The sequence below is a fragment of the Pocillopora verrucosa genome, chromosome 12 (genome assembly GCF_036669915.1).
Source record: "Pocillopora verrucosa isolate sample1 chromosome 12, ASM3666991v2, whole genome shotgun sequence".
In the NCBI taxonomy this organism is placed as follows: Eukaryota; Metazoa; Cnidaria; class Anthozoa; order Scleractinia; family Pocilloporidae; genus Pocillopora; species Pocillopora verrucosa.
Window position 1 is genome coordinate 10,988,424 of NC_089323.1, and position 17,353 is coordinate 11,005,776.

General features: G+C 38.0%; 1 protein-coding gene across 1 annotated transcript; it reads left to right on the forward strand.

The window, feature by feature from the left end:
* The first annotated feature begins 105 nt into the window (after positions 1 to 105).
* Positions 106 to 17,290, forward strand: LOC131781323 (kelch-like protein diablo). Its single transcript, XM_059097979.2, has 10 exons — positions 106 to 210; positions 3,056 to 3,340; positions 5,825 to 6,043; positions 6,995 to 7,221; positions 7,821 to 7,930; positions 12,145 to 12,338; positions 12,883 to 13,089; positions 13,857 to 14,088; positions 15,193 to 15,420; positions 15,929 to 17,290. The coding sequence occupies exons 2-10, from the start codon at positions 3,085 to 3,087 to the stop codon at positions 16,077 to 16,079; spliced, it is 1,824 nt and encodes a 607-aa protein (XP_058953962.1). The 5' UTR covers positions 106 to 210; positions 3,056 to 3,084; the 3' UTR covers positions 16,080 to 17,290.
* Positions 17,291 to 17,353: the final 63 nt, after the last annotated feature.

Consider the following 17,353-nt stretch of genomic DNA (forward strand, 5'->3'; position numbering starts at 1 on the left):
ACTTTATCCTATAAGCTTTTGTTTGCGTGACTGACCGGAAATGCCTAATCTCTGAGGATGCGGTCCCTTCCAAATTTGGCAGATGATCGATGACGTATAGCTTCCCTCTCAACTTCAGCGGCTGAAAGAAGTTGCTGACCAAGCGGTGTTGAATCAAATAATTTTTTTATACATTGCCTCCCCATAAACACCACAAGACGGCGTCTATTGGTAAGTAAGTGAGTGTAGATCTATTAGCACCGGTAATGATGCGTGTGTGAGTTTTGGCTTGTTTACGTGATCGCCACAGCTGGGTTTATGAATTGGCACCGTAGCAGGAATAGAAATTGGGAAAGCTTTAAAATATTGAAAGCTAACTTCAGCGTAATGTTCCGCTAGTGTGTTACTATGGGCATTTCGTTTTCGAAACGTACAGATGCAATTAATTTCTTTAATTATGTGTTTAAGATGGCTGTCGTATTTTTCGCCTTAAAATAAGCTTGTCAATCTAAAATATTTTTTGAAGTAGATAGTCTAAGCAAGCTTGTGGTCTTAAAACTGAACCGGGTTTGTCGCTCAAAGTGATGGATCAACGTTATATTTGAACTCTATATCTAACAGCCTACCCACAACAAAGAGTGTTTGTGTCTGAAATTGTTGCACAATCGCTTGCTTAATTTATCATCAGTTCTGTGTGAGCGTTTGTCGTATTTCGATATGATTACTGTGTGAATTAACACAGTTGGTGGTCTGATCACGTTTAAAGTAGATTTTTGAGAATAATTTCGATAGGCCATTAATTTAGCTAAATCCTTACTCTATGTTTATTGTATTCCATTAACATACCCTTTTTTATCTGAATACGAAATTATTATTTTTTTTTAAGTACGAAAATATTTGTGTTTTTTTTAATCTGGGATAAATTTAAACTTGCATTCCGCACCAACAAGCATTTCCGCTGCAATTGGCCGTGATCACGAATTTAGTGAAATCAAAATCACGAACCTGCCCTGGTCAGCGAACAATAAAATTTTTTTTGTAGTTCACCATTTATTGATTCTTAAAGTTCTACATATGATAATTGAGATCTGCTACTCTCTACACTTAAAGACAGGCTAGTCATCTTTTAACTTTATACAATTTGCAAGTATAAACTTGCCCACCATTCATGATAAAGAACACTTGACAACAAATTTTTCTGTTCAAGAGATGTGTAGATCTTGGCATATTTCCACGTGCCAATTGCATTTCAATATTTTATAACCTGTAAATTTGAATAAGCTGATTGTATTTGCAAATTATCTGTATTTGCTGAAATATTTACGATTTTTGGTGTTCATAAGAGGTCAGTTCCTAAAGAGTCCACAATCCCCTTGATAGCAACAGGCAATGTTTAGATCCAAAGGTTTGTATTTTTGACATTTACAGAAATCCATCAACCTGTATGTTGATCTTTAAACAAACAAATGTTAAGTAAACATTTCAAATAAGATCACAGCTGTAAGTTCAGCTTGTATTGATTGAGGGTAAGATTCTGTCAATGCTAATGAACTACTTTAAGGTTTTAACTATCCACAAGAAAATATATCATGTTTTTCTGTTGGATTAAACTATTTCTTAATCTTAGTACTCTCAACAAAATAGAGAAGTGATAATTTTGTCAGAAATTACATCTGTGTTAAGTATGTTTTTGAAGAAGTATTCGTGACTAAACATTACAGTGAGCAAGACTTCAATACCTATTTGATATTTCTCTTCAAACTGTAGGCTTTATTAGTTTAGAGTATTATTTCTTTGTTTCTCAGATGCTCTGAACACAACTCTTAAATTTCTAGCAAGTGTAAATAATAACAAAGACATAGTTAAGATCATTTTCTTTAACCCTTAAGCCTCTAAGAGTGACTAGCATCTAATTTTTCCTTACAATATCACCACTGAATCACACATTAATGTCATGAGAATAAAGGAAATGATCACCAACTAAAGAAACTCTTTGACTGTAAGACAAATAATTCTCCTTATCAGCACCTTAGTAAATGTACAGAGAGGGGTATGGAGAATACAAATACTGATGTTAGGGTGTAAAGGGTTTAATGGGGATCCTCAGTCTTAGTTGTGCATGTTTTTCTCTTCTTCTCCCACAAAGAATTAAAGTGGGCTCAAATTTTTCTGTTTTTCGTTTTGTTTAAGAAGCAGGGGATATAGCATTACAGGTCCAAATTCAGGGTAGTTAGGGTGTATAAACCTGGAAATATTTTGTTCTTTCTCTAAATACTAAATTTATATTATTATATATGAGTCACAATTTCCAACTCTATTTCATTGCATTTCTCCTTCTAAAGACTTCATTTCTTGTCACCTTTTTGGAGCTTTTTTGATGAAAATTTCACTGTAACTTGCAAAATAACAATCCCTATTATAATTATTTTATTTATATTTGTCTATTTGGGGAACCCTCGTCCAAAAACTAAAATGCAGTTTAAATGGTCACACTGTAAAAAGATGAAGCTAATGATGTGGATTGAGTAAAAAACAACAACAAGGCATGCAACAACAGCAACAACATCAGAAAAAAAATTAAATAATGTTATGATGAAATCACTTGAAATCATGTACATGCTTTATCGAAAAACCAAAATTATACAGAGTGATCATATTATTTTCTTAATTATATCATGATATTTCTACTACTTATTTTGATTGGTTTTAATGATTTATTGAAGGACAGACATATTTAGCAACTTTTGCTTCTTTATGATGAGGCAAATAGAATCTATGTTACAGTGGGTTTGTGCAGTAACAGATCACAAAGGATGTGAAAATGTGCTAAGAGTATCAGTGACACCCAGCTGTGCCTGGCATGTGCCACTATTTTGTTTGTACTATATTTTGATGTCATCAGGGCTGTGATCTATTTCAGAACATACGCATATATGGTAAGACTGAATTAATTTCCTAAACACATACACTATCAAAAAAACTCTATTTTTCATTGCCTACATACTGTACTGTAGATTACACCTTTTCTCAAGATAGATTGTGCCTGATCTTTCCTTCTTTTCCCTCTACTCTGTAGATTCCCGTCCTCTTCACAGAGGCTCCCCAATGGCTTCACCCCACAGAAACTCTCCTGTATCCTTTGCACATAGCCCTTACCAAAGTGAAAGTGACAGCAGCATTGCTAGACGACAGTATCTTTTTGCTGATGTTGCGCACAGCAAGGATCTGGTCACTGCCCTGAAGTCATTGCGTGGAGACGAGGACTTGTGTGATGTAGTACTGAAGGTGGGCAGTACCAGTATATCAGCTCACAGAGTTATCCTGGCTGCAAGTAGTCCATATTTCAAAGCTATGTTTACTGGTGAGTCATGCTTAATACAGCAAATTTTGCTATTGAAGGTTTCAATTTAAGGTCATCTGCTTCCTCTAAGTCACTACATACTTCACACATCTTCTTTGCTGGGCAAGGTGCCAGAGTTGCTAATAAACCTTCCACTGTGTTCTCTCAGGAAATTGAAATAGCTTTGCTTGCCTTATTAACTGAGAACTTAATCTCCAAATTATTGCTTTATTTTGCCTTAAGAAATAGATTGAATAAATGAAAGGGGTTTAAGGGAACAAAATATATTGTTCAGCTGTGTTCCAACTGTCATCAGGTAACTTGGGTAATTCACTGTTCAGTTGTTTAATAATTGCATATACAAGGTATTTCTCATAATTTTCTTGGAATGCTTGCCCTCTTGCTGCCCTCAAGATTCTGGCAGTCCTTTAGAGCCCCCTTGTAAAGTGGTCTTGTTTTATCTTTGGCAAACTCCTATTTGTATATATGTAGGTTATAACATGATTTTGATTTCAATTAGTGCAAATAAACAAGTAAATTTTTCAGAGACAACAAAATTGCACAACCCCTTGGGTAAGTGCAATTTGTAGTCTTTGAAAATTACAATTGCTTATTTACACCAAATTGCAAGAGAAATCATATTATTACATGTTTATAATGTACACAAGAAAACAACACAGAATATTAAGACAGATGAAATTTTTGAAAGTGTGGGTGTGCTATTTGTAATTTACTCTTATGTTACAGCTTTGCACTTGTGTTACATAAGAATGTAATCCTTTCCAGTCAATCAGAATTGCATAATTTTTTTAATGTACGTCGTTACAAAACTTAAATTTGAAGGTGCTGGTTATGCAGCCATAACTTCCCTTGTTCTGAATTTAGATTCTGGCCAAAAATATTAGTGACCTTGTTTGATGTGCAGAAAAAGTTTTTATTAGATTACTTGTTGTGTGAGGGATGAATTTGTGGCCAAGGTCAACAGAGCTAGTTAAAAGCAGTTGGAATATCTTCATGTACTTGTAGCTTTACAGGAGAAAGAAAAAATGGAATTTCTTCTTCAGTTGATGAAAATAAGTCAATAATTCCTGTAGGTTTTTTGGCATTTTTTTCATCTTTGTGAATTTATCCGAAAAAATTTCAAAGATTACATGTGCAATACCTGTACATTAGAATCTTCAAAACTGTAATTTTGTTGACTTCATGTAAAAATCAGAAATCTCTCTCCTGCATGTATGTGCTTGTTACAGGGGGGAAACTTCTAGCCTATAGTGCAGGCATCTTGTTAGAGCGAGCTAACGTTATAAGCTCGCAATCATTTATCCGAAAGCCCATGTATAATTTGGAGTTAGAGTGGACGGTAGGGGCAGTAACATTCACTTACCCACCCCCACCCCTCTCCTCATTTTTGACCATCGACCACCCCCCTTGGTATTAATTTCTTTCTCTTCCCAATCTTCTGCTTCCATTAAATTCAAAGATGTAGGCCATAACCTTTGTTAAGAAAATACCGAGCCCTCGCTCGCCAAAGTTACGCCTGCTGCGCAAGCTAATGCACTTCAACTTCAGATAATTCTGATTTGACCCTTTAACCCCAAAGAGTGACCAGCTTCTAATTTCTCCTTACAGTATCACCCTTAAGTCACACATGAAGGTCATGAGAATAAAGGAAATGACCAATAACCAGAGAAGCTTTTGATTTTTCAACAAATTCTCCTTGTCAACACTTTAGGAAATGTAAACAGGACAGTATGGAGAATATGCATACTGATGTTATGGTGTGGAGGGTTTATTACTACATGTGAATTGTGGAACTGCTACTAAATTAGTGCTTGTCACTAAGTGCAGTTTTCTGTGACAGGGTTTCCTCATTCACTCCGACGAAGGGTCATTGCTTGAAACGTCTGCTTTGAAACTCTTTGCGGTGGCCAATTTATCTGATCAACTCAGTTCATAAAACCAAAATTATCTTGTTATACTCCTCCACCGACGCAGCACCACAGTTTCTTGAGACACTTATCCACATTATTTATTAGCTTGGAGTTGTTTGCTTCAGTTTGATGTAATTTGGTGTAGTTCAGTGCTACAGGGTAATTTAATATTATTAACTGAGTTGATAACGTAAATTGGCCACCGTGGAGAGTTTAAAAGCTGACATTTCGAGCGTTAGCCCTTTGTCATATCGATAGTTAATCATGGTTAGTTTGTTTTTCAAAGGTTGCTGTAGTTTGTTGTGGTTGCTTTAGTTCAGAGAATAACAACATAATTTTAGGTTTATCAACTGAGTTGATCAACGTAAAATGGCCACCGTAAAGATTTTCAAAGCAGACGTTTCTAGCGTTAGTCCTTCGTGAGAGCGAATGACCAATTCGGTGGCCAATTTACGTTATCTAGTTACCTTGTTATACTCTCCCACCGTCGCAGCACCACATTTTTTGTTTAATTGTTTTTTTTGTAACTTACCCCTTTATTCATTTGAAATTCCCATTGTTCATGCATTCACAGGAGACCTTTCAGAGAGTCGACAAAGCACAGTCACTTTACAAGAACTTGATGAAGGTGCCATGGAGGCCATAGTGGACTTCTTCTATAGTGGCGAAATCGATATCTCAGAGAACAATGTCCAGGAGCTTTTACCAGTGGCTTGTCTTCTACAAGTGCAGTCCGTACAAAAAGCTTGTTGTGATTTCCTGGAAAGACAGCTGAGCACAGAGAATTGCCTTGGTGAGTTTTTATACAAGAGTATCATTAGTGACATGGAAAACATTTTGCTTGCCTTAAAAAAATTGGCCTGGGAGAGTTTGAGTTGTCGTTTTGTTGGAATGATAGAAACATTCTGCAAACATGTGGGTTTCATGCTTAATGTTGAGATCTTTAACCTTGTACACCCTCACATCAGAATGCATATTCTCCATACTGTTCTCCATACATTTCCAAAGAGGCTGACAAGGAGAATTTGTTTAACAATCAAGAGCTGCTTGAGTTGGTGATCATCTCCTTAATATGACTTTATGTTTGATTCAGGGGTGATATGGTAAGGAGAAATTAGATGCCAGTCACTCTTAGGGGCCAAACTTTTTCTTCAATTAGCTACCACTGAGAGTCAAATCTCCACCGGTGACGATTTGATTCTGACGTTATGTGTAGCTTGGCGTATGAAGCTTAAATCAAATGAAAGCTAAGATGTAGTATATTGCGACATGAAACGCGCATACAAATACAGCGAAGTTTACAGAAACGGACTCGGCGTCCTCTCTATGTTTTATGAGCACCAAGAATGTTGACTCAATTTTTAACATGAGTTTCGTTTTTTAAGAACCCAATTCATAATCAAACCTCTGTATATTTATTAGCTCGGATGCAATTGGATGATCGACCACAATGAAAATTTCCGGAATTTAGATGGCAAAGAAAATGTCGGACTAAGCGCGCAATGCCTTGTGGTTGACTAGGATCCTTTAACATCAATCGTATGCAAGTTCTCCATAATGTTCTCCATACATTTCACGTGGCTCTTGCAATGAGAATTTGTTTAACAATCAAGAGCTTCTTGATTTTGTAACTATTACCTTTAATGGGAGAAATTAGATGTTTATCACTCTTAAAGGGTTCAGGGAACGAACCGAATCAGAGAAAGCTAATGACACAAATTCTTTCTTCGTTGTTGGCTCTTAGGGATCAGCGCTTTTGCGGATCGTCATAATTGTACAGATTTGATGACGTCCTCCGAATCGTTTGCCCGATATTACTTCCTTGATGTTGTTCAGAGTGAAGAGTTCATGGAAATATCCTCCAAGCAGCTTACACGACTTTTGCGTGATGATACGTTGAACACTCAGTCTGAAGAGAGAGTCTTTGAGGCTGTTTTAGCTTGGATCAAATTTGATTTGGATGGGAGACAGGTGTGTACATTTATATGACTTGCTTTAAGGTTAAAGTTGCTTGGTAACTTTTGTAAACTGTAGTCAGAGCTAGATTATTTGAATTCTGAATAGCACCCTAACATCAGTATGCATATTCTCGGCTAATGAGCATGTTGATATATTTGCATGCATGTTGTTGAGAAATTCGTGTGTCGTTTAAAAGTTGCCGCAGTTTGAATTGTAAACACAAAAGTAAGCAAAATAGGCCATGTTCAATAGTTTGTGGCTTATTCCTTGTTATATGAAGAGTAAAATAAGAAGTAATCGCAACTTGACAATTTACATTTTTTCCCTCTGCAGGCAGTTTGCTTGTTTTTTAGATCGAAATGTGATATATTTTCGACTGGCAGTTGTGATTACTTAAGTTTTGGCCTATGATACAATCGAAAAGTATTGTCTCTTTCTAAGAAGCACATGTTAATCCAGATCAGATAAAAAATAATTGGTCTTCGTTACAGAGTACAGACATGAATGTAACAGTAAATGTGAGCATTAAGTACATAACATGAATCAATACCTATAAGTTGTAATAGTCGGTAATCGGGGTTGTTCCTTTGTCTTTTCGTTTTGATTTTTAGAAATTTGCCGCTGAAATCCTGAGCAATGTGCGGTTTCCTACGCTGTCACCGGAATTCTTAATGGATAGAGTTGCAACAGAGGAAATTGTTAGAAACAATAGGGCATGCAGGTAAAATCCATCTTTTTACGTAGAGTATTCTTCATAAAAAGTATGATGTAAACATCTGTTGGACAAGTACCTCACGAAATTCGAACCATAGCCTAGGACTAGGCCCTCATTAACAGCGCTACACTACGCGCGTTTCTCCGCCCGCGGGAAGATTTAAGAAGAGAAGGTATTGGTTTGCTGGGGGTCTGGCACTAACTATGGTTTACTGTCAGTCCTCTCGACGGCTCGCATTGCTCAAGGCCTCATACTTTCCCGCGGGCGAGAAAACGCTCGAGCCGCATCGATAATAATTAACAATTATTCCACGAGTGTGCGTTGGATATGAGTTGATGGATAGCGGGTCGGGTTGGCTGTAATCATCTTATATCCAATAAGCGGACTTCTTCTATATGAAAACCTGCTATGTACAGCTGTTTCGAGAAAAGTTATCAGGAAGAAAGGTATATTTAAGAAAATGAACGACACTTTTAATATAAAGTAGTAACAGAACAGTGTATGCATTTACAATAATGTTACTATTTTTATTTCAAAAGTGTCTTTCATTTTCTTAAATTCGTTACATTTCTGCTTCTATCCAGAGAAACAAGGTTTATAAGTGCACGCGACAACACTGAAAGGTATTGTAAGTAGTTTTCAGGTCACGGTTCCTTGACCTCAAGATTTGAAGGAAATTTGAGAAAATGTCCCTGTAACGACGGGACATCGCGAGTTTAAAGAATTTAAACATTCATTTATTCGATTTTTGAAATTTACTGATTACCGTTTACCCAGATTACCTTTGCATATTTTCGAGTGCACTTTTGTCCTTTTTTCCGTCGACCTTTCTCGAAACAGCTTTATACATCGTAAATGTGCGTCATTAAATACGAAGTATGCATCGTAGGACATCTATGAACAACGCTTTTTCAGAGGCTCATTTTCTTTGCATTTATTATTCGTCGAAATTTTATTCAGTAACCATAATTTCCTTTAGAGGAGGTACACCATAGAAAATTACGGGCCAATTTCAATCGCTAAACCGGTTTGCGTTGAATTGCGTCTCAAAGGCGCAGGTTTTTGACGAGTGTTGGTCGCTATGACAAACGCGGTCTCATCCAAAGACTTCGATCTCGTCAGCTTGAGATGAGATGCCTTTGTTAAGTCTTTGTTATCATTTGTTAATTGTATTGTCTTCTCGGTCGGTTTTTCTCTTTTTTCTATTGAAGCACGTTCAATCTGCACCGTGACAGTTCGAGTGTCAGGTTGAAATACGTCATATAAGTTTTTATAGCTTGTTAAATGCGGATATGACATTCTTCTTTCGATTACTGCCATATCTTGTCCTCTACGCACGATGGATGGACGAATCCAGTATCCACGTGTCTCCGCTGCCCAAGATTGTGACCGCACGAAGCGTTTAGCTCTTTTGGTGTCAGAAAGCTCACCCATACTTACTGACTCAGAGAATTCATGGGGCCGCCTCGCGTGACGACCTGTGCGAACCTTTGACTGAATTTCGTGAGGTTTTCTGAAGTTAAGTAGGTCGTCTACAGCCTCCCTGTGTCTTCTGTGTCTATAGAAATAAAGCGTAGGATTTACGATAGAGTTCAGTTGGAAGACAATTTCTGCCCATCGGAACACGGAGTTCGCCCGCATAAAAGGCGAAATTGGCGAAAAAACGTGTGCGATGATCAGAGGTACACTCAAAATTAGAAGGTCAGCTGTTAAGAGAAACACAGTGAAGGCAATTCTGCTTTCTTGCCTGGCCTTGATCATAGCATCTACTTGGCTGATTTGGCGTCGGTTCCCTTTTCTTATTTCAATATAAATCTTGAAGTAAAAATACAGTTTCAGAATCTCGCCAATGAACCATACAATGCTGAAGACGATGTCCAGAACGTGAAAGACCTGATCAGAAACACCAGCTGCTTGTAATGCGATATACAATGTAGGTGCTGTGAAGGCTGCTATCCAAGCGAGTACCGCGAATCTCTTTAAGCGTCGTTTTGTAACTATACAGTTGTACTCCATACATTTTACAATCGCAACATACCTCTCCCAACCTAATAAAATTAAGTGATAGTACGAAGCAGCATAACCACTGTACATGACTAAGACAGTTAAGTCAACTATAGAGCATGTAATATTCCGCTCCAATACAGTTCCTTGTAGGATTATCGCATCAGTAGTAATGGCCAGTGGCGTAGTAACTGCTCCCTCTAGGAGATAAGTGGCGGCCAAACTAGTGATTAAAATGTTACATTTCTTTCGGCGTAAATCGTTAGTTTTCAGGATTGCTACGATCACTAAGATGTTCAAAAAAATGGTAAATAGACAAGTGACGGCGGCGACGGCGATTGCAAGCTGAAGGGAAGTTTTTTCCTCCAAGTCCCAGACGTAATGCGGTGCACTTGGACAAATGAATACTGTTCGGGGGACGTTTACGAGCGAATTTCCAGCGATACTGGCATTCATATTAATGACCACCCAGTGCTGATGGCTAGGTACTTTGCAGCAAGCTCTAAAGCATTCGTTGCTTGTCGCAACTGATTGCGAGAGAACTTTTGTTGAGAAGGCTTTTTCAAGTCTCATTTCCGACGACCAAGATCGAAGGTGTTGGAAAGAAATTTCCTCTCGAGGATGTTGTCGCGTTTTATATGCAAGAAAGAATAATGCTCCGGCGATGAGAAGTTTGCTGCCAATTAAACAATTTCATTTAAGAGTTTCTTCCTTCCCTCTTAAGTGTTTTTTTAGATTAATTTTTTTACTTAAAAAAAAAAGAAAATCAGGTCTTGCTCATTTTCAGTGAAATCCTACAAAAATATTGGTAAATTTCTCATCAGTTAAAAACTGACGAGAAATTGATAATGTACAATTTCGGTTAGCAGCAATGGCCAGTAGCGTAGAAACTGCTCCCACTAGAACTAGGAGATCATTAGCGGCCAAACTAGTGATCAGAGTGTTGCATTTCTTTCGGTGTAAATCGTTGGTTTTCCGGGAAATTGGTTCCTCTAAGTCCTAGAAAAACTGCGATACACCATAACAAGCCAACTCTGATCGGGAGGTGTTAATGAGAGAATCTCCATAGATCTCATTCTCGTGTTGACCGCGAGAACGGAACCTGAAGGATTCATAGCTTATTGGAAAATTGTTGCAAAATCAGCTGTTTACTCTTTTTGAAAAATCCCTTTCAAAAGAACCATTTGCGAAGACGGAAGTCACAGATGTTTTTAGGTGAAATTTTCTTGGAAGTGAATGAAATGCTAGCTCATCGATGAGAAATTACAACATTGGTGAAGCTAATCAGCGTAAGAATTTTTCGTAGTTTTCTTTAAAAAAGGGATTTTATGCTCAAAAGGCAAATAAGATTCTACTCACCAACCCCTTAATAAAGAGTGTATTTCAGTAATTTCATTAAATTCATTGTCTTCACTCCAGAGAAACAAATCGGGAAGACTTTTGTAAAAAGCGTCCTTGCATATATCTTAACGAAAATTTTATCGTATTTGAATAAAGGAAATATACACTTGCGGCACTTGTGTAAAGTGTCGAACATCGACGGAAGGTCTCCCACTATTTCTGGGGGATTTACACACTATAAAAATTCATATTCTTTATCGATTCGTTTAAAATGTTGAATTAATTAGAGTTCAGTAGCGCTGTGAAAAATTGGCTTTCACCTGGTGTTCGATTTAAAACACGCCACAATTGTTAGTCACACCTCAGCTCATTATCCGTTTCTTTAGGATGTGAACGACAGAGCAATAACATGCACATTCTCCCGCGATGATAGGTTCATTGTTTGGGATTTATTTATTATTTCTGCAAATAAATAAATAAACCATTTCACTTCCAAAATCTGACTCAGTACTTTATTATACGACAGTTTTGGTCAACATGGCGAGCAGGAAAAAGATTTTGTTTTAAAGATGCAGCCAAAGTCGGAAATTTGGCGACTTGTGCTTGGTGGTAGCTATAGGAAGTTAAGTGGTCCGTAAATAGTGGAACGTAAGGATGCGAAATAATCCTTTTTAAAATATGTTTTTCTATTACGACTGTGTAACACTAGTACAAAGTGGGTCGCCGCTCTCGTTCAAGAGAGAAAGAGGTCGGATGTGCCCCTCTGGCGCGCTATTCATGGGCGAAAACTATGCGCATTAAGCAAGCGCTATTTGGTAACAAGGAAAAACGGTGAGGAATTGACAATTTAACCGATTTTGTATCTTGATCAACAGTGATCTCCTGCTGGAAGCTGCCGAATGCCTTCTCCTCCCGAAAAGGAAATCACAGATACATAGTCATAGAGTTGTGCCCAGGCGACCCACCACAGTAAACCACGTACTGTATGCTATTGGTGGAATGAGCCGCAGAGAGGCCAGTAAAAGTGGGGAAAAGTATGACCCACGAGAGAGAAAATGGAAAACTATCGGTAAAGTTTATAGCTCCTATTTCTTTCTTTCTCCGTCCCTCCCTACTTTTCTGTCTATCCGTCTGTCTGTATGTCTTGTCTTAATCCCCTCTGGCATTAATTAGAATCAAACTAAAAAAAAAAAAGTAAATACGAAATATTTTCCGAGTGTTTACACATCAAAACTCACATTTTCCAAAAAAAATTAAAATGTTTATCCTTTTTCGCCTCCTGTGTACTGTACATGGTTCTGGACTTTACAAGTCTCATAATGTGAGGTGGCCTCAAAACAGCTTCTTCATGATTTGTTTATCGTGGAAAATTGTGCTGGGTATAATTTTGCAACTTCGTAATTTGCGGTCCTTGTCGTTGTCCTCCATCGTCGACCGACATGGCTCCCTTTTGCTCCCCTGTTTATTTGTTCGTCTGGTTATTAAACGCATTCATTTGATATTTTGTGGTTTCTTTCGAATGGAAGTTAGCTGTCTGGTAATAGATTAAGGCTTCTTTGAAACCTCGTCACTTTGGAGAGCTCAACAAGTATTTTCTGGTCTTCTTCTCTTAGGTGACATGAACATTTGCCGCTGGGGTGCTGCGGTAGGTGCTTTAGGTCCATTTCTTTACATCTGTGGTGGCAGCGATGATGCATCGCGACTGGAGACAGTGGAAAGGTTCGATCCATTTTCTAATGTCTGGGTACCGTCTGTCCCAATGTCGTCCAGTCGTAATGGTGTTGGTGTAACGGCAGGAAATGGGAGAATTTACGCTATAGGTGGGTTCTATAGAGGAATCAAGGTTGACCTCTTACAACTGGTTCCGGTTGTTCGAAGGTTGGATGACGCTTTCCACTAGATAAATCTTTATCAGGTGGATAGGGCAGTACGTTTTGGTAACACTTATCTGTTGGATAGCGATTTATCTGTTGGATAGTGTTATCTGTCCTTTGAACAACTCGTCTCTGATTGATAACGTTAAAGATTAAGAATCGCGTCTGGCTATTCTGTTGTTACGCAGACAGTGAGTGTACACCACATGAATATGTTTAGAATCTAGCCCAGCGATGTGTGCTTCGTGTAATCTATTGTGTCGCTTGGAAAGGTAAGTAACGCTGTGCTCTTATAGTCAGTGCGCTGGGCTTCAGGTCGAGAGGTGAGGGTTTTGGGTCAAGAGGTGAGGGCCTCTTTCCACCTGCAGGTTTCAGTATAGGCGGATGCCAGGAAAGTGTTATTGAAAGCTGACGAATTTTTGGGGGTAAGGTAACCTGTTTTGAACTGTTATTCCATTCAGGGGAGAGTCGCAATGCTGCGCAAACAAAATAAGCTTATTCCAGTTGGACGATTGGGCTTGAAGGCTTGAAATGTGTCTCTTGAGAAGTGCCATCGCTTTTTTTGGGGGCTCTTTCTTTTTTTTTCGTCATCAGTTACTTGTTTTCCCAAGCCTGTAACCACCCTATTCTTCCAAGATTGTGCGAATGTTACAAAACTTTACTTGGTACGTTTTTCATAAATTCTTGTGAACGTCTATATTTTGCGTTTCTAGGTGGTTTTGATGGCTCGATGCCGCTGAACACAGCCGAGTATTATGACCCCAAGAATGGAAAGTGGATGGAGATTGCTCGTATGAACCAGTGTCGGTTTGGTGTGGGGTGTGCTGTAATGAATGATGTGGTGTATGCTGTTGGAGGCTCCGATGGAACAAATCTTAGAACTGTGGAAAGATATGAACCCGTCACAAACACATGGATGATGGTCGCATCCATGAGTACAGCAAGGTGGGTTTGATAACTTGATTTAGCTCACATATTTTAAAACAGTATTCGTCAAATAAAGTATAGAATGAACATTAGTTAAATTATCTTGCCTGGGAACAAAAATGGCGTTTATTCCGCACTACTATTAAGTCGTCCGTTTCGTTCCCAAACTGTCTTTCGCACGAGTGACAATTTCGCAGTGTATTAGATTTGAATACCGTGACATATTATGAAACGTTCCCATTTACATGTTACGTATAGGAAATCGTATGAACGCGAGTGTATTTCGTGATTTATGGGCACGAGTGATGTTTTGAAAGTTCTCAAAATTGCACGAGCCGTAGGCGAGTGCAATTTGAGAACTTTCAAAACATCACGAGTGACCATAAATCACGAAATGCACGAGCAGGTTCATACGATTTTTTATTTATTATATTCTCGACAAAATTACTCCATCGCGCTACTCTGCACGCCTTACGTACTACAAAAAACACTTCAATGGGTTCCAAAATGCTCACATGTTTTATTTGAACCAATCAAAAATGTAATGTTGTGACAGGTAAATCAAGCGTGGAGTTCTTGAAAGTTTCTCAGAAAATATTACAAGCCGAACTCAAAAGCTAAATTGGCGCTTCCCCGGTGTTTCCATGGCAACTTCTCCGTATTGCACTCTATAACCTCTATTGCACTCTATAACCTATTTATGCATTCATCATTGACCAATCAGAAACGCGTTTATTTTGTTGAGTATATAATAATGATTGTTACGTAGACATATTCGGTATTACGAGAAAAATGCTCAATGGCCTTCTTATTGATCAGTCGACCTAGTTGGTTTATTCATCAGAGTTAGTCACTATATCATGCCACAATTGTGGCATTACTTCAATCATTACATGCTGGATTATATCCCCCACCCCTCCTAACTCCAGCCCCCCCCCCCTACCGAATCCCACCCCACCCCCAAGAGATACTCGAAACCACATTCCAGGAGGAAAGTTTTCATACCATAAGGAAAGCATTGGCTAACATACAGCGTGTAAACGTTTTCTTTATTACTCCTCGCATATATGTTATCTAGTTACTTGTTAGAAGATAACGGTGCATCTCGTATCTTTTCTGTAGAAAACAAGTGGGCGTGGCTACTTTAGGAGGATACCTTTACGCCATCGGAGGTTGTGATCACGGTCACAGGTATGACACAGTGGAGAGATACGATCCTGGCAAAGATGAGTGGGTGCCTGTGGCATCGATGAGTACTCCTCGCAGTGGATGTGGAGTAGGAGTCCTGGACGGCTTTATTTATGTGGTTGGAGGATACGATGGGACTTCGTATCTTAGTTCAGTTGAAAGGTAAGTTTGTTTGTGTAAGACTAGTTGACCAATTAATTGAATTTTTTTATCTATAACATAAAACTTCCTGACGGCAAGCACGGATGATTTGAATAAAGTCAGGCGAAGTCCATTCTGAATTGAAAATATAAAGCTTTGATAGTTTGTTACTAATCTATTCATGAAGGAAGTAACCACGCATAGAGAGAATTACCACGCTCAGCTCTAGTTCTATTTCGCCAAATTGCATTAGTCATCCCAGTTTCAATAAAATTCTGATTTAGTGAAAGCAAAATATATCCACATACTAATATATATTACACTAATACTAATATATATTACATGGTATTGCATCTTTCTCATAATGAAAAGCTACAGTAATTGATTTTTTTTTTACTTCTTATTGGAAATGTTGCATCGTATCAAGCGGTCGAGATGGGTTAGGACAAGAATCCTGGTAATATACATTTCATTCTCTTGTTTGCCTGTGTTAAAACTAACACTCCACATCTTCTTCATATACTGTCAGATACGACCCTTTATCAAATGAATGGCACCAGGCACCACCTTTGAGTCAGCCAAGGGACTGTGTGGCAGTTTGTGTGGCAAGTTGTAAAAGGACTTTCCACAATAAGAGACTTTTTGATTCGACGTCAGCAAATGCAAGACCGCATACATAAAAACGTTCTTTTAAACCTGGCTTCAGGTACATTCAAAGATAATGGGTTTGTTTTACCTGACGTTTGTTCCTCACAAACGAAGAAAGCCTTGAGTTACGGTCTCAGTGGTGATGGGAGAGTCACGTGGTACATATGATCGAAGTGCAGGTGTAATAACATTGAGTGAAAAATACATGGCTCAGAGGAGCTGAGAGAACCACAGACGCAAAAGAAAGAGAAAATGGATTAACTTTAACAGAGAATAGCGTAATGAATTGAAAGTCAGTGTGTAGACGCAATGGTTGTTCTGACCCATACTGTTAGGAAACATTCATCTCTGAGACTAATCTCGGTACTCGTTTCGTACGAAGCGACTCAATAACTTCTGATACTGTATGTGGCGCAATCGTACTAAAAATATATGCAATTTACCGTAACATAAATTCAAGCAATTTGACTTGAGGTAAAACAAAAAAATGAAAGAGAAAAAGTCTTTCCTCCCTAAAGTCTTCGTTTTGTTTGTTCGTGTAGTACAGAGTATTTTCCAATTGTAGATTTTATAAATTGGTATTGTGACTTGTGTCGAGTAAAGACAGATAGTGTGCATAACGTTGACTACAGTTTCGTAGTTTCAGAAATATTATGACGATTATGATTTATCTTACGTCGAACAATATTGTAGAAAAATTATTACAGGGGAGAAAGTGACGTCGTTTTAGAGCCATGAGAAGTTTTCTGAATCAATTTGAGGAAAGTTGCTTTCAAGCTTTTCTCTCTTTTCGGGGAAGGAATTTATAACTATCAATCATCAAAAATGTATGTTGTGAATTGCATTGTAGGAAAACAATACTAGCTTTATATTTAAACGACTTCGATGAAAAACAATTGAATGAAGACGTGCAGGAAGGACCAGATTCTGCCTTAATTGATAAGAATCTTTTTCTGTAGAGAGAATGGAGATTTATGCTCATCCATTATAGACCTCACGCAGTGTGTCTCAAGAAGAATTGCTTCGTGACAGACGTTAATCTAATTTATGTTTAGGATTACAGACAGGACAAATCAATAGAAGATTGTAATAAGTAGCAGAATGAATAATACCGTTTAAATAGGTTGTAGATAGATAGTGCACATTCGTTTGAAAAGAACCCTATTGAACAAGTTTCATTGAAACGCAAATATTATTGTTAGATATTTATCCATGAAATACAAATTTATTTTATGATATTGTACTGAAATTGTTTGTTTTACCTCACACAACGAGAGATTTATTGAATGTAGCTACCTGACTAAAC